The 25,561-nt window shown below is 41.9% G+C and overlaps 1 protein-coding gene across 11 annotated transcripts in view; it reads right to left on the bottom strand.

Moving 5' to 3' along the window:
* Positions 1–4,397: 4,397 nt before the first annotated feature.
* Positions 4,398–25,561, bottom strand: part of kirrel3b (kirre like nephrin family adhesion molecule 3b) — a 236,371-nt gene continuing 215,207 nt past the window's right edge. For 8 of the 11 annotated variants that reach the window (XM_061826863.1, XM_061826867.1, XM_061826865.1 and 5 more), the window contains 7 exons: positions 18,941–19,041; positions 17,141–17,351; positions 15,305–15,412; positions 14,785–14,868; positions 14,363–14,478; positions 13,627–13,713; positions 4,399–6,499 (listed from right to left, as the gene is read on the bottom strand). In XM_061826863.1, coding sequence (XP_061682847.1) covers positions 6,038–6,499; positions 13,627–13,713; positions 14,363–14,478; positions 14,785–14,868; positions 15,305–15,412; positions 17,141–17,351; positions 18,941–19,041 — 1,169 coding nt within the window. In that variant the 3' untranslated portion in view covers positions 4,399–6,037. Of the gene's footprint in view, positions 6,500–13,626; positions 13,714–14,362; positions 14,479–14,784; positions 14,869–15,304; positions 15,413–17,140; positions 17,352–18,940; positions 19,042–25,561 lie in introns of all 11 variants that reach the window. The other 3 variants (XM_061826869.1, XM_061826868.1, XM_061826866.1) reach the window with 2 other exon arrangements.

Below are 25,561 nucleotides of genomic sequence, written 5' to 3'. Positions count from 1 at the left end.
CACATTTATTACACACACACACACATATATATATATATATATATATATATATATGAACTCAAATATACACTGTATATACACACATTTACTAATTGCTAAGTCTTTATTCTTCAATATACAGACCGATTTACAGAGCAGTACAGTTAAAATACAACATTTTTCCCCCTCTTTTACTCCACACATCCAGGTAGGCCCACTGACAAAAAAAAAAAAAACAGCTCAGAATAATTTACACGTTGGCTTTTCCATCCTATGATCCCCTCAGTTCACTTTTCCAGACCAAGTTCGCGTAGTGTTTCCAAATGAAGATGCTTTCAGTTACAAGAAATGCTCTCATTTGAATTACAAATACTGTACGTTGCCGTTGTTGTGCGACCTTGTGTACATTGTTTGCTGCGCACTGAACCAGGGCCATCCCTGCTGGGTCTGAAGCGTATTCTGTCAAAAACATTTAAACGTTGCTAGCGCCAATCCTTTTTCTTCCCTGTGCACACAATACACGGATTTTTACAAAATAAAGACATGAATTCAGAGCAAAATAAAGATTCGGAGCACAACTGCACATTGAGGAATTTGTTCTTTTGATGACCTCTACGTTTAATGGCATTTTTTTCTTAATGTTCCTTTTTCCACTTTCTTCAAGACCGAGAATTTCATTTGAGGCAGTAAACAAGTAACCGTTGGCTTGGTCTCTCATCGGAGACACCCCCCCCCCCCCCATCCCAGTTGTGTTGAATCTAGCACAAACTTGTCTTTGGCATCTCTGGAAAAATAAATCACTCCGCTCTTGTTTCTCCTATCAGGGAAAGGCCAGCACCCCCTTGTAATTGTTCTAGGTCTTTGTGTTTTTTGCCCTCGTATCTGCAACGCCGCTTGTTGTCGGACCCAAACAAAGCGGCAGCCGGCGAGGCGCCTACAGGTGAACGGGGCACTTGGGCTTTTAACTCTTTCAGCCGTACATTCGAGGTCCACGGGACGGTGGAATTTGGCACAGACGGCTGGCCCATCAAATATTCATCACTTCCCTTCTGCGCTGAGCCTGTTCGATCAAGCAGGAAAATGCAGCGTGTTTGGGGGGGGGGGTGTCATTGCAGCCGTTCCACTAGACAAAGAAAATTGTACCTTTTGGTCTACTGTAGATCTGTGTTGTTTTTACATCCAGGGAAATACGCTGACAACACACTCGCCAAATCATGCAGAAAATGAAGGCGCGCTGCGAGCACGCAGGAACCTTGCGATTGCCGCAGGGCAGCCCGGAGTCTTCATCTTCGTTTGGACTAATCAATGCGACGCAAGTCCTTCTGGGAAATAATGCACAAAGGATACCCAAGCAAGACCGGGCACATTTTTGTGCACTGTTTTTTTTTTCTCTATGAAAAACATACAAACAAATAGATAAATAATAACCTACCCAGAATGACTATATGTTGGCTCTTTGTTTACATTTGATCAGCCTCAACTGTAAAACTTACTTAAAGTAAAATTATAATGTTACAAGTTGCTGATATATTTATTTCAAAGTTTAAATTGTACTTTTGTAATACAGTGAGTGGTATGTCATCGCTTGATTACAAGTAAATCTTGGAGTTGTTTAGTTTCTTTTTAATCTTCTAATTCATGGTTGAACACGTCCAACAAACGAGGCTTTTCTCAAAACCTGTGGAGTTGATACTTTTCATCTTACAATAATGATTTGAACTTTGACACTTGTTTCGTCTTTATATTTGTATTTCCAGAAACACGTTGGTGGTCCAACTTTAAAGGAAAATTCCGGTGGTTTGGAGGAACAATGTATCCAATAGATCATGTAATATGTACTCTATCTTGATAATGTGATGTTAAATCCCCTCTCATTTAATAGTGTTTTGAGAAGATTTTTATCGACAATTCCGAATTTTCAGGTGCGGCGCCATTTTCGCGAGTCACATGACCTACGTGAGCGGAGCCGTGAGCTCGCTCGTCAGACTCCGCGTCATTCCGCCCCGAAGAACCATCCAAATACTCAACATTATTTACAGCCACAGGTTCAAATCTGTATGGAAGTATTCCTCCGTCTTCCCAATCAACCGATACTGCAATTTCTTCATCAGATGAGGATAAATCCAGAGATCAGCACGGGGCGTAATGGTGCCCCATGTAATTGAGCATTTGGAAGGGCACGTAACACATCACATCCGCCCACGGAGGTCATGTGACAAGCGAAAATGGCGCCGCCGCTGAAAATTCATAATTGTTGATAAAAGTCTTCTCTAAACACTATTAAATGAGAGAGGATTTAACATCACATTATCAAGATGGAGTACATATTACATGACCTATTGGGTACATTGTTACTCCAATGTTTGATGTAATATATTCCACTGAAAATGTTGTACTTTGTATAATTACAGCTTAAGTCACCTAATATACCATCATGACTTTTTTTTATCTTCTTGGTGGCACAAATATTTCATAATGTATAGCTTTGGAACCTGGAATGTTGAAAAATACAACATCTGTGTGCATGTGGGCCTAGCCTGAATCAGAAATGGAGTGGCAGTGGTTACGGGTAGCAGAGAGAAAGAAAACACTAATATTTGTATTTGGCACTAATAGAGGTGATACTCTCGGGGATTTTTTTCCCCATGCTATATAATAACTCTTGCTTGTTTACATAGCACAATATGTTAATTGATCAGGATGTAGACGGTACAACTTTTAAAAGTTGGTCACCCTGCAACCAGATAAAATAGCAGTTGACGTTCCTCCGAGAGGCTCAAGTTATTATAATAATAAACGTGCACTTCATCGCACTTCAAAGCGGTGCCGGCTAAGCTTTCGGCTTCTCATTTCTATCAAACGTCCTGTGTGTCAAAAGTCTTCCTTGTAAAAACAGTGGCGGGGAAGAGGAAGTGCTCACTTAAGTCTTCTTTCATTTACCGCTAAATCTGTGCAAGAAAAAAAAGTAGACTTGATGGCGATGATTCATGTACGTGAAATGATTGTCTGTACAGTTTGTGGCTTAGCATGGATTGGATGAGCTTTCATTTCGTTAAATGTGATGAGTGACAAAAAGAAAAACAAGAGGGGGAAAACTATACACAGAGAAAGACGGCATTGATGAAACTTTTATACAGTCTGCTGAGATTCAAGATGGATTATCAACATTGAAACTGATCTTTTGGTATTAAAGTGTACATTGGGGACCAATTCTTTATAAATATATAGGCCATGCCGCAAGCAGAGTTTCAAAACCATTTGCATACCTTGAAAGTAATTACCTTTAAAGTGCTTTCAATGTTTCTTCTAGCCAGTCTGGTGTTTCCTTGGGAAACTGCAAACGAGGAACAAACCTCTCTTGTCATTGGTAAGGAAGTGAAGAAACGGGTCCAAGGGGGGAGGAACAGTTGGCGTAAGGTGTCTGGTGTTCTATGTGAAGAAGAGTCTCTGCTAGGATGAAGGGCAAAGTCTATAAAACAGTGGTGATGATGTACAGATTAGGGACGATGGCAATGAAGAGACAACAGGAAGAAGAACTGGAGGTGGCAGAAATGAAGAAGTTGAGGTTCTCGCTCGAAGTGAGCAGGTTGGATAGGATTAGAAATGAGCTCATTAGAGGGACAGCCAAAGTTGGATGTTTTGGAGACAAGGTTAGAGAGAGCGGACTTCGATGGTTTGGACATGTCCAGAGGCGAGAGAGTGAGTATGTTGGCAGAAGGGTGCTGAGGATGGAGCTGCCAGGAAAAAGAGGGAGAGGAAGAGCAAAGAAAAGGTTGATGAATGTTGTGAGGGAAGACATGAGGACACTGGCTCTTAGCAAGGAAGATGCACGAGATAGGCTTAGATGAAAAAGATGACATGCTGTGGCGACCCCTAATCGGGACAAGCCGAAAGGAAAAGAAGAAGAAGAAGACAAAGTCCAAAGTATGATCAAAGATGTGGAATTTGCATTACTGGGAAATCAAATTTGAGTGAAGTTTGGTGTTTTTATATTCCGGTTACTCATTCCAAAATCATGACATCACGTCCAATGACTGACAAATATCATTAGCGGCAGCATTATTCAGGCCACTTCTTTTTTTCTTTTTCTTTTTCAATCCCACATAAAAGAAAGTGTGACGACAACACTTGACAGGTTCACTTTGAAACACTTTTATGATTTTTTTTTGTCGGGGCAATTGGGATTTTTTTTCTCCGTCTCTAGTCTCCACTAAATAACCCAAACTTAGCATATACAGTGCAAGAAAAAAAAGCAGTCAAGCATACAGTAGACCCCTGCCATTTGTCTTTTACAAAATCAATGGCTGAACTGAGAGAACTGCAAATATGTACATCTAGCTCCCACGGCTCCAGAAGAAAATCTAAATTGATGGATCCTTAGTTCGTTATAGCTGTTGTTGTCCTACTTGAGTCCAACAATTTTTCTTTCTCAAATCCCATCAGAGCAGGTTGGAATTGTTTTCATTCCAATGAGGTTTGAGGGAGAAATCATTGTCTGAAAAAAATTGTATTTTGCCAAATTTGAATGAAACCTTGTTTGATACGGTTTGATACATAAACACAAGCTTTTATTTTATTCTTTTGCCAAAAATATATACACACAGTATATTTTATATTACAGTTGCCGTACTACACTTCGGAACTAAGAAATATGACTTCAATTTTCCAGTTAAATTTATTGGGATTTACTTACATATTTTACGATAACCAACAGATTTTAACATTTCTTTTTTTTTTTTTTTTTTTTCAAATTGGAAGGTAAAGCAATTGTTTTGTACACATCACTGTTGTAATTTTCAATTTTTTTAGAGTGACGATAATAAAATTAAACAGTATCAAATTAAAAGTCAAGCTCAAACTTGCAGCCAGGTTGAACATGACCATATTGGTGGCGAAAATAATAATAATAATAATAACAATAATAGTAATAATAATAATAATAATTCAGTAAATAGAAAATAAAAATCAAGAGACAAAAGCTTTGTGAATTTGTAAATTTAACTCCTGTGTGTCCAATTCCTGTTCCATCAGTAACACTCACTACTCACACCAATATAACGACAAAAATAAGAATTTTCACTACAATATGTTTACATTTCATTCAGTGCGTATGGCTGATGACTTCTGGCGCAGCACAAGTTCGCTTACGGGCCGGCGTTGCGTTGCGTTACGTTACGTCGCCCCCTCCGCGTCGACAGGGAAGCCCGCCTTGCTTCGTCAACACTTTGACAGCAGTTCCAACAGGATCTCAAGGCAAAGTCGAGAATACATTTTTTTGGGACAATGTGAACCACTGTTGTCTCGTTAAGATTCCAAAAATAATTTACAGGCATATACAATATGTACACTACTATTCAATGTGAGCGTCGATGTAAAACACAAGACTCTGGATTGTAAATGTGTCCTCAGCCCTTCTTTAGCGTCTCCCTCTACTACTAAACACGTCTGTGGGCATGTGGAGGGACGCACGTTTTACTGCGTCGCAACAAGCTGAGCTGAGGGCCAAAGGAGGTAGGGGGTTGGCGATGGGTGCCGAATTGTTGTTGCAACACCTAAAAACGTCGTGCACATTCAGTCTTTGTGCTTCAAACTACAGAACATGAAAGAGCAGTGGGAAAGTAGCTCACACTTGTACTCTTTCATTCCAACACTGATAAAAATTTCTTTTTTTAGAATGACAATCTTAAAACAAAACCGAAAAAAAAAAGTCTCTGCAAAGGGAGAAGATTATCAAACAAAGCCTTGTATTATCACTGTCCATTAATCAGTGGAACAATCCCGTGTGGTAAATCAGTTCAAGCTCCGTATTTGGATCGTCTCTGTGTTGGCAAGCATCACTGCTGTGGCACTACTCAAGATTATGGATTAAAAAAACAAAACAAAAAAAAATTAACGACATGATTGGGCAGTATAAGGCTTCTTGACCCACATTTGAAGACATTGCAAAGTCTGAAAAGAAGTCACAACTTTTGATTTCCTGCACATCTACAAGAGCATACAGTTTCACACTGAGGCTTGTTCACACCCTGTTTCAACGGCATCCCTCCCATCCTGGTTGTCAGACATGGGTCTGCATGCGCTTCTGCAGGGGCCGGGTCAGGTCCGAGTTCTGCGACGAAGACTGGGAGTAGTGGGACGACGAGGAGGCCGACGCCTTGCTGTCTTTGTCGAACTGCACGTAGCCGTCCGGTTTGCTGTAGCTGCTGACGCTGCTGTCGCACTGCGTGTCGATAAATGAACTGGAATCGCTTAAGGACCCGCGTTGGAACTCCCTCTCGCAGAGCTCAATGGAGCTACTGCCCATGCCCAAAACGAAGCGTTGGCTGTAGTCGTATAGACGATTGGGGCCTGCTCCCAGGGTGGAGTAGATGTTGGTGAAGGACATGCCCGTTGGGACCCTTTGCTTGCCTAGGGTGCTTGTGTTTGTCGGATTCCTCCCGTCAGCGGACTGGTTCCCTGCCACGGTTGGCGTCGGGTGCTCCTTGAACGTATTGACGCTGTAGTAGCCATTTGTGGGGTCCTATTAGGAAAAATAATCAAATGTAAAAGGTTTTTTTTTCCCTCTAGGGTAACAGCCAGAGCAAATTAAATGGGGAACTCGACGGCAAAGACAAACTCCTTTCATCGTGTGCGTGGTTAATTGTTGTCTCCTCAAAGCTCGACAGAAGGCACGGTCAAGCTCAGTCTAATTACCATTCAAGAGGCCCAATAAATTAGGACACGTGCGCAATGTGAATCATGGCAAACTATGACAAACTGTTGGGATTTAGTCAGCCTTTCTAACCTTAAAATCGTGCTTCTCGCTAATTAAGCGGGCAATGACGAGTCATAGTTTGGTATCGAATGTGTCACTGCAAAGTTCCATCGCACACCAGCTTTAATTGGAGCTAAACACACGGCAGTGTCTGCACTGTCAAGGAGGCTCAGCACCAAAACGGCTTTTGTGCCAACAGCGGCGCTGTCGTCTGCGCGCTAGGCTGCAGGCACCGCGTAGCCGTCGAGGGTCCAGTTAGGGGACGGCCGTGCACGTGTGTGCGCGCTATCCTCGCGGGAGACGATGTGAATGTCAAGCATAGTGAGAGGCGAATCCCAAAAGAAGAAGAGCGCTCATAATGGGGGGAATGAGAGCAAGCCACCACGAGGGGATACTTGTTATGCTTGTCGGTATCAGACGGCGGACAGGGAGATTGCGCGTGGCCTTTATCTCTCATTCAGGACCTCTGTTGGCCCTCAGACCTGCTTCCATTAATGGTATTGGGGTAGGGGTGGAGAGTTGGGGGTGGGGGGACTCTGGCTCCAGATAAAAAACAGGTGTCTTTAAACACGACAAAAACAGCAGGGACTTGCTGCCAAAGCTCGTCTGACCAAAACCCATCACACGGGAGTCTGGAAATGTTCCAAGGGCTGGATGATACCCGCTGGGATGCCACAGTGACCGAAGTGACATTCCTTGTGGGATGTAACCTTTAGGTGACAATTAAATGTTGTTGTTCCGTGCCCCTTGTTCGCAGCAACAGACTCGTCACTTCATCTTTGGGAATTGTTATAAGGGAATTCATCTTCAAGGAGAAACACCCACTAAACCAATCTGCCCAACGTGATTTACAGATGCATTTAGATGAAATGCACTAAAGGGGGCGTAAACATTCATCCATTTTCTCTACGGCACATCCAGTTCGGGATAACAGGGAAGCTGGAACAGATCCCAGCTGAGTTAAAGCAAGACGGGCATGGGGGGGGGGGGGGACTGATTACCTGTCAATCACAGAGTCTATCCATTCACATAATACAGGCAATTAATTCTTGAATGTGTGTGTGTGGGGGGGGGGGGCAGCCTCACAGGAGGAAGTATTAACGAGAACATATTTTGCCGAGTTGAGGCCTGAAATCAGGCCATTTGAATTTTTCGAGATTATCGACGTCACTAGCGGAGCTCCGTGCCTATTTCTCCACCCATGACCTGTCAACATAAAAATTAACGTGTGATCTCACAAATGGGTCTTCTGCAGTGGGGCAACCAATCAGAAGAAAGGGGGAGGTCTTAGCCAAATTTGGACAAAGCGGATACAAAACTGGGTCAAACAGTAGTAGCTATAAGAGGGCTTTTTTTGGGGGGGTCAAAACAAAGATGCTTTCTGAAGTGAAATCGATACTTTTCCACTAAGATCATGTTAGAGAGTCGCTCTATGGAGGTCCACGTAGCCAAAATATGGAGACCTTTAAAACCATACAGAAAACCACATTCCAGGATTGAAAGACTTTTAGAGCACCACACACACACGCGCGCACACATTATACTATATGTCATGTACATAATCACTTGATCCAGAAAATAAAAAAAAACACTTTATGTCACTGACATTTAAAGTGAATGCACACATGTGAATAAAAGGTTAAATAAAGTAACTTTGCTTTTTTTGGGAAATAAAAAAAAATGTTATTTTGACAGCAGTGAGCTGACTGGAGCAGGAAGGCAAAACCACCATGTAACCACAAATATGACTGGGAACATATAACAAAGTATAAAAGGGAAAAACGGGCCATGCAGCAGTATAGCTGACCGAGGAAACTAAAAATATAAGCCACAAAAACATTCAAGAACCTGCACAGTCTCTTGTAGATCATTTACGCATTACCGGAGAACTGGTTGCCGCGCGCTCCCTTCAGCATGGACACATTCATTCCCGTCTGCTCATTGGCATGTAAATTGAACGAATGGCTACAAAACAACATCAGACATTTACTGCACTGCACTGAGTTAGGAGAGGTTTGGTTATATTTCTGTCCTAGAACTCCTTCGTAAGCCCAGGGTGTGCACACGGTGGCACAATTTGTCACGGATCAGACCAGAAAACTTGGGAGTTAGACCCAACTATCAAGTTTGTAGATTTAGCGTTTTTGTCTGTTGTTACCAGCCAACAGGATGCTTAAAGGTCATCTGTCATGAAATGCATGATTTTTAGTATATTATTAATGAAAAAATGGCAGGTATGGACCCATCCATTTTTTTCACCACAAAACAGCATTTGGACATATATAGCTTTTTGTAATTTGCGCATGGATGATGCGCTCTCTGCTCATATTTATTTTTTCATATAGACATTGATGTGAATAATGTTAATGCAGCCCTATGGGGGCACAAACCAGTGCAATCTGTAGGCCGGTCCCAAGCCCGGATAAATGCAGAGGGTTGCGTCAGGAAGGGCATCCGGCGTAAAAACTGTGCCAAACAAATATGAGCGTTCATCTAAAGAATCCCATACCGGATCGGTCGTGGCCCGGGTTAACAACGCCCGCCCCCGGCACTGCTAACCTGCAGGGCGTCGGTGGAAATTCAGCTACTGTGGGTCGAAGACAAAGAAGAGGAGGAAACCGGATCCAGCGTCAGAAGAAAAAGAGGAATGCACAGAGCCTACAACTGAGTGTAGGGACTTTGAATGTTGGGACTATGACAGGAAAAGCACAGGAGTTGGTTGACATGATGATTAGGAGAAAGGTTGATATTCTGTGCATCCAAGAGAGCAGGTGGAAAGGTAGTAAGGCTAGAAGTTTGGGAGCAGGGTTTAAATTATTCTACCACGGAGTAGATGGGAAGAGAAATGGAGTAGGGGTTATTTTAAAGGAAGAGCTGGCTAAGAATGTCTTGGAGGTAAAAAGAGTATCAGATCGAGTGATGAGACTAAAATTTGAAATTGAGGGTGTTATGTATAATGTGGTTAGCGGCTATGCACCACAGGTAGGATGTGACCTAGAGTTGAAAGAGAAATTCTGGAAGGAACTAGATGAAGTAGTTCTGAGCATCCCAGACAGCGAGAGACTTGTGATTGGTGCAGATTGTAATGGACATATTGGTAAAGGAAACAGGGGCGATGAAGAAGTGATGGGTAAGTACGGCATCCAGGAAAGGAACTTTGAAGGGCAGATGGTGGTGGACTTTGCAAAAAGGATGGAGATGGCTGTAGTGAACACTTATTTCCAGAAGAGGGAGGAACATATAGTGACCTACAAGAGCGGAGGTAGAACCACGCAGGTAGATTATATTTTGTGCAGACGATGTAATCTGAAGGAGGTTACTGACTGTAAAGTAGTGGTAGGGGAGAGTGTAGCTCGACAGCATAGGATGGTAGTATGTAGGATGATTCTGGTGGTGGGTAGGAAGATTAAGAAGACAAAGGTAGAGCAGAGAACCATGTGGTGGAAGCTGAGAAAGGAAGAATGTTGTGCGGCCTTCCGGAAAGAGGTGAGACAGGCTCTCGATGGACAACCGAAGCTCCCGGAAGACTGGACGACGACAGCCAAGGTGATCAGAGAGACAGGCAGGAGAGTACTTGGTGTGTCATCTGGTAGGAAAGGGGAGAAGGAGACTTGGTGGTGGAACCCCAAAATACAGGGAGTCATACAAGGAAAGAGATTAGCGAAGAAGAAGTGGGATACTGAGAGGACTGAGGAGAGGCGAAAGGAGTACATCGAGATGCGACGTAGGGCAAAGGTAGAGGTGGCAAAGGCTAAACAAGAGGCATATGAAGACATGTACACCAGGTTGGACACGAAAGAAGGAGAAAAGGATCTCTACAGGTTGGCCAGACAGAGGGATAGAGATGGGAAGGATGTGCAGCAGGTCAGGGTGATTAAGGATAGAGATGGAAATGTGTTGACTGGTGCCGGTAGTGTACTAAATAGATGGAAAGAATACTTTGAGAAGTTGATGAATGAAGAAAATGAGAGAGAAGGAAGAGTTGAAGAGGCAAGAGTGAAGGACCAGGAAGTGGAAATGATTACTAAGGGGGAAGTCAGAAAGGCACTACAAAGGATGAAAAATGGAAAGGCAGTTGGTCCTGATGACATACCGGTAGAGGTATGGAAGCAATTTGGAGAGATGGCTGTGGAGTTTTTGACCAACTTATTCAACAGAATACTAGCGGGCGAAAAGATGCCTGAAGAATGGAGGAAAAGTGTTCTAGTTCCCATTTTTAAGAACAAAGGGGATGTTCAGAGCTGTGGGAACTATAGAGGAATAAAGTTGATGAGCCACACAATGAAGTTATGGGAAAGAGTAGTGGAGGCTAGACTCAGGTCAGAAGTAAGTATCTGCGAGCAACAGTATGGTTTCATGCCTAGAAAGAGTACCACAGATGCATTATTTGCCTTGAGGATGCTCGTGGAAAAGTACAGAGAAGGTCAGAAGGAGCTACATTGTGTCTTTGTGGATCTAGAGAAAGCCTATGACAGAGTACCAAGAGAGGAACTGTGGTACTGCATGCGTAAGTCTGGTGTGGCAGAGAAGTATGTTAAAATAGTACAGGACATGTATGATGGCAGCAGAACAATGGTGAGGTGTGCCTTAGGTGTGACAGAGGAATTTAAGGTGGAGGTGGGACTGCATCAGGGATCAGCTCTGAGCCCCTTCCTGTTTGCAGTGGTAATGGATAGGCTGACAGATGAGGTTAGACTGGAATCCCCTTGGACCATGATGTTCGCAGATGATATTGTCATATGCAGTGAAAGCAGGGAGCACGCAGAGGAACAATTGGAAAGATGGAGACATGCACTGGAAAGGAGAGGAATGAAGATTAGCCGAAGTAAAACAGAATATATGTGCGTGAATGAGAAAAGTGGAGGGGGAAGAGTGAGGCTACAGGGAGAAGAGATAGCGAGGGTGGACGACTTCAAATACTTGGGGTCAACAATACAGAGCAATGGAGAGTGTGGACAGGAAGTGAAGAAACGGGTCCAAGCAGGTTGGAACAGCTGGCGAAAGGTGTCTGGTGTGTTATGTGACAGAAGAGTGTCTGCTAGGATGAAGGGCAAAGTTTACAAAACAGTGGTGAGGCCGGCCATGATGTACGGATTAGAGACGGTGGCACTGAAGAAACAACAGGAAGCTGAACTGGAGGTGGCAGAAATGAAGATGTTGAGGTTCTCGCTCGGAGTGAGCAGGTTGGATAGGATTAGAAATGAGCTCATTAGAGGGACAGCCAAAGCTGGATGTTTTGGAGACAAGATTCGAGAGAGCAGACTTCGATGGTTTGGACATGTTCAGAGGCGAGAGAGTGAGTATATTGGTAGAAGGATGCTGAGGATGGAGCTCCCAGGCAAAAGGGCGAGAGGAAGACCAAAGAGAAGGTTTATGGATGTGGTGAGGGAAGACATGAGGGCAGTTGGGGTTAGAGAGGAAGATGCAGGAGATAGGCTAAGATGACACACTGTGGCGACCCCTAACGGGACAAGCCGAAAGGAAAAGAAGAAGATTGAAGTGAATAATGTTATATGTATTTTTCATTACAATATCTATTTTAGAATGTTTATAGGCATGACACTTAAACTTTAAGGTGTGAGACTGTGATTCATGCTCACACTGACACACAATCATGGTCCCATTTTCACTGATTTCAACTTTTTAGCAGTACACAAAAATTGGAATACAAATCCCTGATAATTAACGGGATTGTGCAAATTCCACAACAATTGCAAAAGGCTATAAAGTTCCAGTTTAATGTGAATATACAGTTAAATTACATTTCCTACAGTGGTTTAATGTGAGTACTGAGAAGAAAAAAAATAACTGAACAAACATATTTCTGATGAACGTTAAATTTATTCTCGTCTCAATTGATTTCTCCATTAATTCTTTAAATGTCATATTCATGTTCATTTCCCTCAATTGCCATGAAAAATCAACCAATTTTTTTTCATTTTGCAACCCAAGTAAAAGTATGACCTCTGACTAAAGTTACAGTCAAACTTCAATATGATGCCAATTTCAGATATTTTTTTTTAAAACATCATTTTTATCCAGTAGTTCACATTACTCCTAATCGTAATCCTGGGTCATCTTTGAAGGATACAAATAAGAACAAATATTTTTTGTCTTGACAGCCACATGGAAAAAAAAAAAAAATCACATACATATTTATCTGAATTGTCATAACAGCGTGAGCAAAGTTTATGAATCCAAATACTAATTGTTTTGGATATCTTTAGACCCAAATACATGTGGACTTAATGTCCTATTTTCAAACAACGTCGTGGATGAAAACTTTGAATTGAGTTAGGGAAAAGCCTTGAAACTCAGGCTGTTACGTAAAAAAAAAAATCTGTTATGATTTGCAGAAATATTCAAGACTAGGACAATTAGGATCCACTTTGTAACTTCTTAATCCAAAAATGTGAAGTGACTATTTTTTATCAATCCCATAATGGTTCAATTAAAGTATCCCAAGCATTTTTCTTGAAAAAACGCTAATAAAATAGTCTAATCAGAAAGCGAGTGGGGTATGAAATGTAATTTCAAAGATGAAGAATGCTACTTAAAAAGTAACATCAGGTTAATTAATTCCCACAACCTCTTCTACGCTTTGGGGAGTAGTCCAACCTCATATCCACACTATATCTTCAAAATGAATCATCTTTTTCATATTAAGGGCCAGTCGAGAGCTAATATATAGAACCGCCATCTCATTATTCAAAGTAGCCCTGCAGGACACATTCTGCCTCAGGATCTATCGCTGGAAAAATCACATACTGTAAGTAGGTGAGCCATTAAAGCATTTTGTCTTTTTTGTCGAACGCGACTTTGCGGCCCAAAGGCATCCCTCTCACCATTACGCCTTTTGGTGCTTTCATGCTCTCATTGATCAAGAGTTGTACCTTAATGTGCTGATACTCTTTCTCTTCCTCTTGCAGAACCTCCAGCTGCTTAAGAGCAGACTCTTGCTGGAACTCTCCGCGTTCCACCTGCATTGAAATCAAGAAAAGTCTGAGTGCCGGTGGAAACTCTTCCATGCAAAGTGGCGCGGCACGCATCTGACGGAAGAATCAAACTTAAAGCAATTGTTCTTTTTTAGTGTGACGAAGACCTTCACTTGGTGCTGGCAGGGAACATTAATAATGTATACTTGGAAATGTCTTCCCTTGACAAAGTGCAATTTTGTAAGATAGCTGAGCTCATTTTTGTGCCGAGGAAGAAGCGGAGCCCAAAACCTTTTTTTTTTTTTTTTTTCTACAAATACCCCCACCCTAGAGCAACGTGCACAAAAAACCTTAATCCTGGTATGGCTCCAAAAAGGGTCTTTCTGTGTCTTGCAGGCACGGAGCTATACAAGTACACCCACTGTAGGATTAGCCAGTCGGAATAAACACTGGAAACAGTATTGGCTGCAACATCATATTTATAAATTTAGCCTCTGAGTCTTTACTACACGTCTTTTTGTTATCCCCTTACTCATAAAATAATAAATTCCGCAGCTCTGCCTGTATTAGTGTATTGGTTATGCTAATTTCATCTTGGAAAGGACACCCGTAACTATGAAACCCGATTTTTCGGGATTCCATTCGTGACAAAGAAGACAAGAAAAGAGGGAAAGTAGAATGCTGTGACACTCACACTCACCATCAGTTGTTTCATGGAGGCGTGCTCCTCGTTTTCTCTGGCGGCGTTGTGGTCTTTGTGCAAAATTTCCACCCGGATGTCGTTTTTCGCAGACACAACCCCTTTCAGATCTGTCAGAAACAGATGGCGCATTTATCTCAATAAGCTTGCATAAACATCATTTTGTATTTGTTGACGTTCTAATTTCCCCTCACGCCGTTTGTAAAGTGACAAATTTTAGCGACATCCCTGGGTTTGTGATAGGATACCCCCCCCAAAAAAAAAGAACAAAACACAACAATTATTAATCACTTGTTTCCTGCCAACACAAGATTATCTCGTCCTGCATACAGTACATACGCAGTCTCACACAACCTTCCATGGGTGGCTCATTGTATTTGGGACAATGCTGATGATACTGTCAGATAAATTCTTACTTTCTGTTTTAATTTTGCTTGCAAGTTCTCTCTGGTGAGCACAGATGGAGACGGGCAGTGAGGGCATAACCAGGTGCGCTTCCTCTGTAGTATACAGACAATAGACATGCTGAAGGGACCAGTAGAACAGTTTGTTCGCTTCTTGGAAAGAGACAGTTGCTGACTGCCTCAAACCTGAGTCACTTGGTACATGGGTGGGTGGCAGTGAACATGATGCAAAAGTCTCCAATGTGATGCAGCCAGACTGAGTTTGCGTGAAATGAGTCCTGAATGCAATCTGGCTCCAAATCTTTGCAGCACATAAAAGATGTCCATCTCAAGAAGGGATCTCATCTACTTGTGGAGTGTGAAAGTTTTTTTGCTCACATCACTTATCTTGATTTCAATGGCAGCTTTTGCTTTGAGTTTATGGAAAAACAAGATCTGTTACAATAGATGGACATGTTTGGTGTAATGCTGGACTTAATGACAGTTTGACATGCAAGATTTGGCGGGTTGTGATGATGACGAGCAGACATACTTCTCTGGGAGCGGGTACAACAGAACGCTCCAATGGTTCCCATGAGGACGATGAGGGCCACAAAAGCTCCCACGGCAATGCCGATGATCACCGCCACGGGAAGGGATTCTATAAATAAACAGAAAATAACTTAATCGATAGAGAGACACCAGAAAAATTTCAACATTTTGGGAGAGACTTCATAAAGTATTGCCCCAAAATTTTGTCAAACACATTACGACAGGACAGTGGGTAGTGAAATTAACCACTAATGTACCGTTTTTTCCGCACTATAAGGTGCACCTTCAATGGGCCGTTTTAAAACCTTTTCATGCATAAGGCGCACCACATTATAAGGCGCATAGAATAGACGGACGCTACAGTAGAGGCTGGGGTGATGTTAAGCATCCATTAGATGGAGCTTCACGAAAGGCTCAACATTGATCCATATATAAGGCGCACTGGATTATAACGCGCACCGTCGGGTTTTGAGAAAATTAAAGGCTTTCAGGTGCGCCTTATAGTGCGGAAAAAAACGGTACTTAAAAAACAAACAAAAAAAAAACATAACACATGCACATAACAGCGAGTGAGTTAAATTAACAACAGACTAGATTCAAATAACCAAAGCTAATCACATTAACGAGAAACGCTGGATGTTTTTCATCACTTTGTGGGAACTGTAACTATTCTCTTTTTAGCAATTATCTGAATGTTTGCTATGGCATTAGCGTCGTCCCTAATTCTGATATTCCCAGAAGGCTTTTATTGTGGCAGCGCATATTAGTTTTAGCACAGTGCTCCTCATGTGTGTCTGCACAGATGAAGAGCACACTGCAGGATGAGCAAGATCTCAAACCTGCGGGCAAACATCACCAACATTAAAGGTCCTCGTCAAACACTTTAATGAGGGCCGGAGTTGCCCACATTTATGACCTCCTGCAATTTTAAACTGAACCCAAACAACCGAGTGCTCTTCCTACACCATTAAGGCTGCTTAATGTCGCCATTGGTCAATGTCACTTGCACGTAAGCAGCTTATAATTTATCATTTGCGATACGTGGGAAGACTAAACAACCTTCTTGGTGGTAGGAAGGGAAAGGTCAACAGATAGAGGCATTCATTTTTAAAAGGGTGTCTTAACAAAAAAAGTATTTAGCGTCTCTATTTGGGGTGTTATATGAGGGTCTCTTAACACCCACCCGTGATTACTGGAACAGCTGTAGGAGAGTGGTTAAAAGTGTGGCCTGTGACCAAGACACTCTGTTTGGTTCCCTTGATGAGCATAAACTCTAATAGCACAGATGCCCTTGAGCAAAGTCCCGTAATTACACATTCCTCCAATGTGTTTTTGATGAACCCTGCTGTGGTTGGTTTTAAGGCAAGGAGAATGTGGCGTCTGCATCAGCTGCGTGTCGCCAAGAGCTTCTAAAATTGAGCAATCAGTTATTATTTGAAAATCACGAGAACCGCTGACTGTGGTTTGAACAACACCGTTCACACTCGATGAGAGAAATTGTTTTAACGGAACAAAACCTGTCAAGTTTGAACACAGCTAAATGCAGTCAATGATGCACCCATTTGGTCTTGGCTTACTAAGCTTACACAATGATATCTTTATGGTATTCAGCTGAGACTAAAAGTATTGTTGTTGTTGTTGTTTTTTTAAAGCATTAGAAGTGCGCATATTTTTTTTTACGCCAAGCAAGTCAAGTGTGAAAACAACTCCCTTATGTACCTCAATAATTCATTGGTTATGACAATGACACACACAAAAAAAAAGACACTCCACAAATCCTGCCTCTACTATTTGACACCACAGGAATTGGAGAAGAGGAAGATGGAACCTGTCGGACCTTGGCTCCCACCTTGTTCCTTAAGGCGAATGATCTCAGTGTCTGAGCCAAAGCTGTTCCATGCAGTGCAGTTGTAGATTGTCTGGAAGTCAGCTGGCACTATGTTACTCATGGTCAGTGTGGAGATGACCCCTTCCTCTGTGGTGACCGTCTCCACCGTGTAGCGGCCGGACGTCCCGGACTCCAAAACCGTCTCTTTCCAGGACCAGGCCTGAGAATGGATAATGTGTGAGCTAAAGAGAACATCTGTATCGTTCTAACCCTTTGCTGTAAGTGCAAAAGGACATGCGGAAGAGTAATGACTGAATATAACGACATGCAAAAGGCATTGAAGTGACACTAAATGGCGGGGATGCCAGCTCAGCTTTCAATCTATTTAATAATAATGCTTTTCAGTAGCAAGAGTGTGGTTCGATGGAAATAAATGTCAGTTGGTGGGCCATTTCCTCTGCCAACCGTCATCCCCTCATAACCCCCTCCTTAAAAAAAAAAAAAAAAAAAAACATGATTTGGTCACCAAAATCTATTTGTCTCATGTTAGTAATCGTTGTGGATGTTGAGTTGCACGAGGTTGTGCCTTGTCATGAGTCACATTTCTACTGTTGATCAGGTGATTCTGGACACTCGTGGTAGGTGGGTTAGGTCCAGGTTACGGTTAGGGTTAGTTTTATAATTTTGTTATTCTGAGAAGATATTTGCACCTTTCAACACACATATATATTATACATTGGTCCCAATCCACTGAGTACATGACTGAATCTACTGATCATTCGAATCCATGCATCCATCCATCCATTTTCTGGACATCTTATCCCCACCAGGGTCACGGGGGTGTGAGAACTGAACTGAACTTGTTGCCAGCCAATCGCAGGGTACATATAAATAAACAAGCATTCCCATTCACATCCACACCTATGAGCAATTTAGAGTCATAAATCAACCTACCAAGTATGTTTAAGTGATGTGGGAGGAAACCGGACTACCCAGAGAAAACCTACACATGCACAGGGGGGGAACATGCAAACCCTGCACAGGCAAGGCTGAGATTTGAACCCTGGTCTTCAGAACTATGAGAAAGATTTGCAAACCAGTCGTCCACCAACCCACACGTATATATTTCCGTTAAAATAAAAATGTTGTCCAATTTAGTTCCATCGGGTTTCACTTGATACATGTTCTTTTCTTTTGAGTAAAACTGATCGACTCATCTTTTTAATCTTTTTGCTTTCCCTGATTTTTCAACAATTGTCTCAAAATGTCTTAAATCCGTTGCCATTCAACACTGCTTAACTTTTTTAGCATTGAAAAAAAAAATCCCGTCAATATTATCTTAGCCTCTGTTGTAGCCACAGAGAATACATGAACCTTGTCTACGTGGCTGGCGACCAGTTCAGGGTGTACCGCGCCTCTCGCCCGAAGATGGCTGGGATAGGCTTCTTCCAGTGAAGAGACGCGGCACAGAAAATGGATGGATAGTTACGCGCACACACACACACACACACAGACACACACACACACACACACACACATACACACGCATAACACAGGTAAGCCCACCACATTAATAATTAGAGCTTTGAGAGCAGCCTGTTTATATTAGGTCCATAAATCTTGATGTGATCCTCGTTAACAAAGCGAACTTCTAAATCAAAAGAAGACACAACATTCTCAACCTTTTCACACAGTGACAAATGGTTATCATAACACTGTAATGTACCACATCTTACACGGAGCTAACAAATGGTTATACTCGAAAGCGAGATAAAATACAAGGCATCCTTTCAAAAGTAATGTACTTACAATGCGATCTGGTGGTGGAGTACTTCGAATGAAACATTTGATCTGTCCTTTCTCTCCGTGCAAGGCTTGCTGTGTCTGAGTGCTGGAAATAGTGGGTGGCCCTGTGTCATATAAAAAAAAGATAGAAACACAAACATGTTGTATGATAAACCATCTGATCTTTGTTTTTGTGTGTTTTTTTTGGAGGGAGGAATAAACCAGACATTTTAGGTTGATCATTTGGTATTAGAAAGTAGAGAATAGATGGTTACGTACAAAGATTTCGGGGGGTTAGGTACATGCAAAAGCTTTGTTGTGCAAATAATTTCGCCAACTCCAGTGTCTTCGTAGCTGAACTTTTTGTGCATTTTCCTACTAAATGCTCGCCAGATTGTGATTGATGAAGTGTTCGGTAATTCGGGACTCCATGGGAAAGATGTATTGCAGTGTCTCCTCCCCTCGTATTGTCTACCCAAGGACATGAAAGGACTGAAAGAAGGGCATGAGACCTCATTGTGTATGTTTTTTTTTTTTTTTTTTGTTTGTTTGTTTGATTTATGGCTTGTTTGATTTCTTTCACCGAGAAGGAGCGTACCGGGCAGCCACTGTGCTGTACTTCATGGGGTAATAAGGACAATCACAGACAGGGCAAAATGTTGCCTATTACACGGAGATAAACAAATCACTGCTTTATCACCTTCATCTTGCCTGCATAGCATTTGACCTGTAAACCAAAATGGGAGGTAACAATGTAAACAAATCTCACTCTCCTGTGACATACAACAAAGTCCGTTTATGAAATTAAATGGGGCTCTGACCGACCGTGTGGTTTCTTTTAGCATACACAGCCCACATGTAGCTGTCTTGAATGCCACTACCGAAAGGGTATTAGCTTTTAGGTTTCTCTCTTCAAAATCACGTTAGATGGATCTCAACATTTTGGAGCTGTTTTCTGAGTTGGTCAGCCTACATTGAGTGACTGACTGGCCAACATGCCATCTGCCTTGGGGGCTGTTCACACCTGGTGACCACATTCATGAAGATATCACACTTGACTCAGTTCCTCTGTTTTCCTCTGATGAGTTGCATGTTTATTCAGTCAAGAGGTAAAGCGCTAAAAGTTAATTTCATGAGCTCCTGAAGTTGCGAAGCATTGTTTTGATCAATGTGTCTTTTGTATTCTGCAGAAATAATCAAGAATAGTTCATTTCTTGATGCTTCATGTGCACACCAAACCACTTTTTGGCCATGTGGACAATCACAGGAAGCTGTATTGAAACCAAATAACGTGTGATGCATTGTATTTTTTGTGTCTTTTAGGCTCTTGTGAATGATTATGGATTAAAAAACAATCTTTAACCAAGTAATTCATTTCATGACATAAAGTCTATAGTGGTGCGGCACGGTGACGGAGCTTGAAAGCGTTGGCCTCACAGTTCTGAGGACACGGATTCAATCCCGGCCCTCTGTGTGGAGTTAGCATGTTTTCCTCGTCCCTGCGTGGGTTTTCTCTGGGTACTCCAGTTTCCTCCCACGCCCCAAAAACGTGCAACATTAATTGGACACACTAAATTGCCCCTAGGTGTGATTGTGAGTGCGGCTGTTTGTCTCGATGTGTCTTGTGATTGGCTGGCAACCAGTTCAGGGTGTACCCCGCCTCCTGGCCGTTGAAAGCTGAGATAGGCTCTCCCGAGCTTGTGAGGATAAGCGGCTAAGAAAATGGATGGATGGATGAAAGTCTTTAGTTAATTATTTTTGAATGCTCTCTGAATGCATACAATTGTCATCATCATTGATATGGCTGGTATTTAATGTTTTTGAAAAATGTTATGGATAAGTGGTTAGTGGACTTTGAAAGTGCCTATTCGGACATAACTGAACAACACTTTTTTTGTTTTAAGTGATGAATTCAATAGCAAAAAAATAAATTGTGGTGCTGTGATTTCCCCCCCGCCCCCTCACAAAAATGTATTATTGTACCATAGGTTCTTTGGAACACAAAAAAACAACTAACCTTGAATAAAATAAGTAACTGTGGACAGTTTTTGATAAATAAACCAAATTTATAAGCCTCAAGTCATGATGGTTAGCACAGCACGATTGTCATTGTCACATTCTCCTCTTTCAGGGTTCCTGTTCACCTCAAATACAATGTTTTAATGAACTTGTTAGCTCAATGTTGAAATATTTGTGCAATTTTCCCTTTTTTGACTGTAATCTGAATGCAAACATTCATGGCTTCAGATTAAACATTCAAATCCTCGCAGTCATCTTCTGTTACCCCATTGAAACCATAAATCTTGTTTTTTCCGATGGACATTTTTAATCATAACTGTCCCCCCTCACTCAAATTCAACAAGTCCTATGATCCTGTACCCCATAACTATTTCTTTGGAGGATGGGAGGAGGGTTCGACACCTATTTTGGTAAATGCCCCCTACCCTGTCAGAGCCAAGGAGAGGTTTTACATTTCAAAAGCACAAGTACCACCGTCATCTCCCTCTCCTCACACCGACGACAGCATAAGATTATTCCAATAGAATAAGAGGCAAGGACATCATCAAACGTTTTGTGAGTTTCTTGTGACGGCTGAGGCTAAAGACGTGTGTTTTGAGGGGGTGGCGCATGAGCAATCTTGCTGTTGAGTGAGAACAACTCGCTTCACTTGCCATCTTCCTCCAAACTCTGCGCCAGCTCTACATCGACACTTAATTGCAGTTTATTACCTGTCTCTTATTAAAATGAATTAACATTTTAATGGGACTTTACCAGATGGTGCCTTGATATGGGACTGGAAAACTGCAAAATGAATGATACTGCAGACTCGAGTCAAATGTATTGCAAGCTTGTCTTAGTTTTTCACTTGCAGTACTTTCCTCTAGTGACAGATTTATTCGTCACATATGCCTTACAGTTTGTTCATACATGAAACATGCATGATCTTCTTCAGAGTCCAGCGTGTAAACAAAAAAACATGATCAATAGCTTGCAATCTGCAACCGGCTTGTGGTCTTAGCTCAGGAGGATCTATTCTATGGATCCAACTTGCAAATGAGGAGCATAATTAGCTTTATCTCCCTGACTCAGGTTAAACGTGTGCCCACGTGTTGGAAAAAAAAAAAAGACACTTTGTGGTGGGCGGCACAACACCACAACACTGATTGCAGCAGGGGAGGTCATGAAAGTGTTGGGTGCACTTTGTCGTTAATCAGATGAGGCATCAATTCCGGAGTGGACATTGCAATCTGATTACACAACCTCTGCGTGGGCGTCAAAAGGCCAGCCCTTATATTTTCCTGCGAACAAAAGCTCAACATTTTCTGAGTGACTAAAAAAAAAAAAAAAAAAAAAAAAAAACTGCAACTGGTTTTTGAGTTGTCTTTTGTTCTTGTGAGGTAAGAGGGAAGAAAGCAGGTACAGAAGCACACAAATGTGTGGTACATGGTCAGTGGTGGCTACTTTCTTCTCAGAGGAGGATCGCAAGAATCGTTTGTAAGAGGATGCTGTCGGCATAGAGCTGACAACCGCTCTTTAGTACCAAAATAGAAGCAGTGATGTTTAACAAGTACTAGAAGTACAAATAGTTCAACCTTTGGCGCAATTGTTTATTTAGTACGACATCAAATTCAAACTGCATTTAGTTTTAACAATTTATAAAATGTATTTAATGCATGCTATTAAGTATGCAATGTTCAAGCATCCACAGGGTTGGCGTGTTCACTGACAATTAAGCTCTCCAAGCAAATAATGGGCATTTTATATAATTGCATTGCTCTTGAAAAAAGTGCTAAGCAATCTGGATTTCTAGATATAATCAGCAGTATTGTGTGCAATCTGTACATCCATCCAATTATTTCCTCTACACCAGTAGCCAGTTAGACAACCACATGATACAAAGAAGAACAGTCACTTGCACTCTATGGACAATTTACAATGTTCAATTCATCTAATGTGCATGTTTTTAGAATTTGGGGAAAAAGCCACAGGAAGAACACAATAATTCTACACAGGAGCCTGAGCCGAGACTCAAACACAGGAACTTTCGACTGTGAGGCTGACAGTGTGCCTGATACACATCCAACGTATAATAGAAATAATGACAACGTGACTGACTGAAATGTTTGTACAATGCACTACTGTATCATATTGATGACCAAACGACTTCAACCACAAAGAAAATTGAGTGTTACAAAAGGGGAGAACGTTCTTATTGGCCCATTTTGTCTAACTGAATGATAAAATCTGGTGTTTTTTATATTTATGTGGTGCCTCCTTTTTCAACCTATAGTTGACTTGTCTTTTAATCAAACCTGTAACCTTGTTTTTGTTTGTAAAATTTCCATTTCCTCCTGCTGACTCATTAGCCTGGATTTGAAACCCGATCCTCATAACATTGAGGCAGCTGTGATTAGCAGTCTTTCAACGTCCCACCCGGATTACAGCCCATTTCAAATATTTTCACACCAAAAATCATCTTGTCAGGGCAGTACTCCAAAGCGACTTTTGCCAAGTGCGGTGTATGTCTCTTCTTGGTCAGAAAAAAACATGCACCTTTATGCAGTCTTCACCCTCATTAACTTGCAATTTTTTTTTCTTTCCATATACAGCATTAAAGAAGTTTAAAAAAGGCTGGAAGTCTCATTAACTGGCCGAATAAAGTATGTTGAGCAAGAAATATGTCAGGAAAAAAAAGATGTATATTGGCTTGATTCTCCGTGGGGTGTATTCAGGAGGCAAGCGGTGAGTGGGGGGTCTGAAACCCTCCCGTTGCCTTGCTGCTATTACAGACTTACTCACCTTAGGTCATTAAGTGTGTCATTACACACACTTATTTACCCACACGCTGTTAGTGTTGTGAGGAAAGAGTAGGGCATAAACACTTGTTGATATAATTTTAATGAATTCCCTGGTATTTATGCATGTAAGGTCCTTTCACGTTTCTGTTAAATAGCAGGAAATAAGGACGACATAATCATTTTTAAATAAAGTGATGAATGCTACACGATTTCGATTGGCTGGCAACTAGTCCAGTGGGTTCCCCGGTTCTTGCCCAGCTTTATTTACCGCTACCGGTTTCCTTCACTAGGCTCAGATATATGCAGGAATCTATCCATGCTATCTTCGGTTGAGAGGCGGGGTACACCCTGAACATGTAGCCAACCAATCACAGGGCACATACAATATACGCAAACAAGCATTCACAATCATATCCACACCCCGAGGCGATTTAGAATCGTCAATCAATCTACTACGCACGTTTTAGTGATGTGGGAGGAAACCGGAGTACCCAAAGAAAACCCACACAGGCACAGGGAGAACCTGCAAACCCCGGTCCTCAGAATTGGAAGGCAGATGTGCTAACCAGTCGGTCACTGTGCCGTGACGTAAAACCACTTTTCTCAAATAAGTTCTGGTCATTGATTAGTGATGGATTTTGAATTTCAGTTGAAAGTTAGAACAATGAAGAACATGTAATTTCGTTTAAATAGCGAGAATTATGTAATGACTGAAATATGACATTAGTTTCGGCATTCTGGAAATAATACTCTAATTGTTAACGCTGTAGTTTGGAGTATATTCCACCCAAAATAACGCTATCTGCCATTATTGTAGTTTTGTTTGATCATTAAAATCTCCATTATTATTACACATGCTATGTTTACATTTTTTTATGAAAAGGATATTTTATTGACTATATAAAAAGGAACACAAAACACACATGGTTGATCATTTGAAAACCAGTGCACAGAGTTTATACTGCATACTGTGTTGGGGATAAACAATTACATACATGGCGATCCACCATGTAACCTCATTTGAGGTGGCGAGGAGAAAATTCATTGTGAGCGTATGAGAAGAGTAAGCAATATGTATCCATTAGTGACTTAAACGCAAACTGCCTCCCCTGCTAGCTGTTTGATTATAATTAAATTACAGTCTTCCCGGGGGGAAAAAGCAGCAATCCTCACGTCTACGCTCTTTGCCACTGTGGGAGTCGGCAACACGGAGCGCCAACGAGGAAAAAGACAGACGAAATGACACATGCAATTTAAATGAAGTTGTTAAAAGGCTTGGAAGATCACTGCAGGGAAAACAAACAATAAAGAAACATTAGAATGTGCAGCAGAGGCTTGAATCGATTGCTGAAGTGGCATATCGGGGTTGTGGTTTGTCAATAACTTTGTGGATAGGTGGCACATGTGGAGAGCACCACACATCAACATAATCAGGTGAAAAGAGGATGATTTTTTTTCTCTGTGTTGTGTGCTAGCTGCGGCACGGTGGCTCAGCTGGAAAGCGTTGGCCTCACAGTTCTGAGGTCGAAGGTTCAATCCCGGACCCGCTTGTGTGGAGTTTGCACGTTCTCCCCGGGCACTCCGGTTACATCCCACATCCCAAAAACACGCAACAATCATTGGACACTAAATTGCCCTTAGGTCTTATTGTGAGTGCAGCTGTTTGTCTCCACGTGCCCTGCGATTGGCTGGCAACCCGTTCAGAGCGTACCCTGCCTCCTCCCTGTTGACAGCTGGGATTGGCTCAAGCGGTCCTGCGACCCTTGTGAGGATAAGCGGCTACGAAAATGGACAGATGGATGTTTGCTACCTGTAATTGCCATTTTGGTGTGGACAGTGTTCGCCT

The sequence above is a fragment of the Syngnathoides biaculeatus genome, chromosome 8 (assembly GCF_019802595.1).
Source record: "Syngnathoides biaculeatus isolate LvHL_M chromosome 8, ASM1980259v1, whole genome shotgun sequence".
Lineage (NCBI taxonomy): Eukaryota > Metazoa > Chordata > Actinopteri > Syngnathiformes > Syngnathidae > Syngnathoides > Syngnathoides biaculeatus.
The sequence above is the reverse complement of the archived record's forward strand: the minus strand, read 5'-3'. Positions and strand labels throughout refer to the sequence as shown.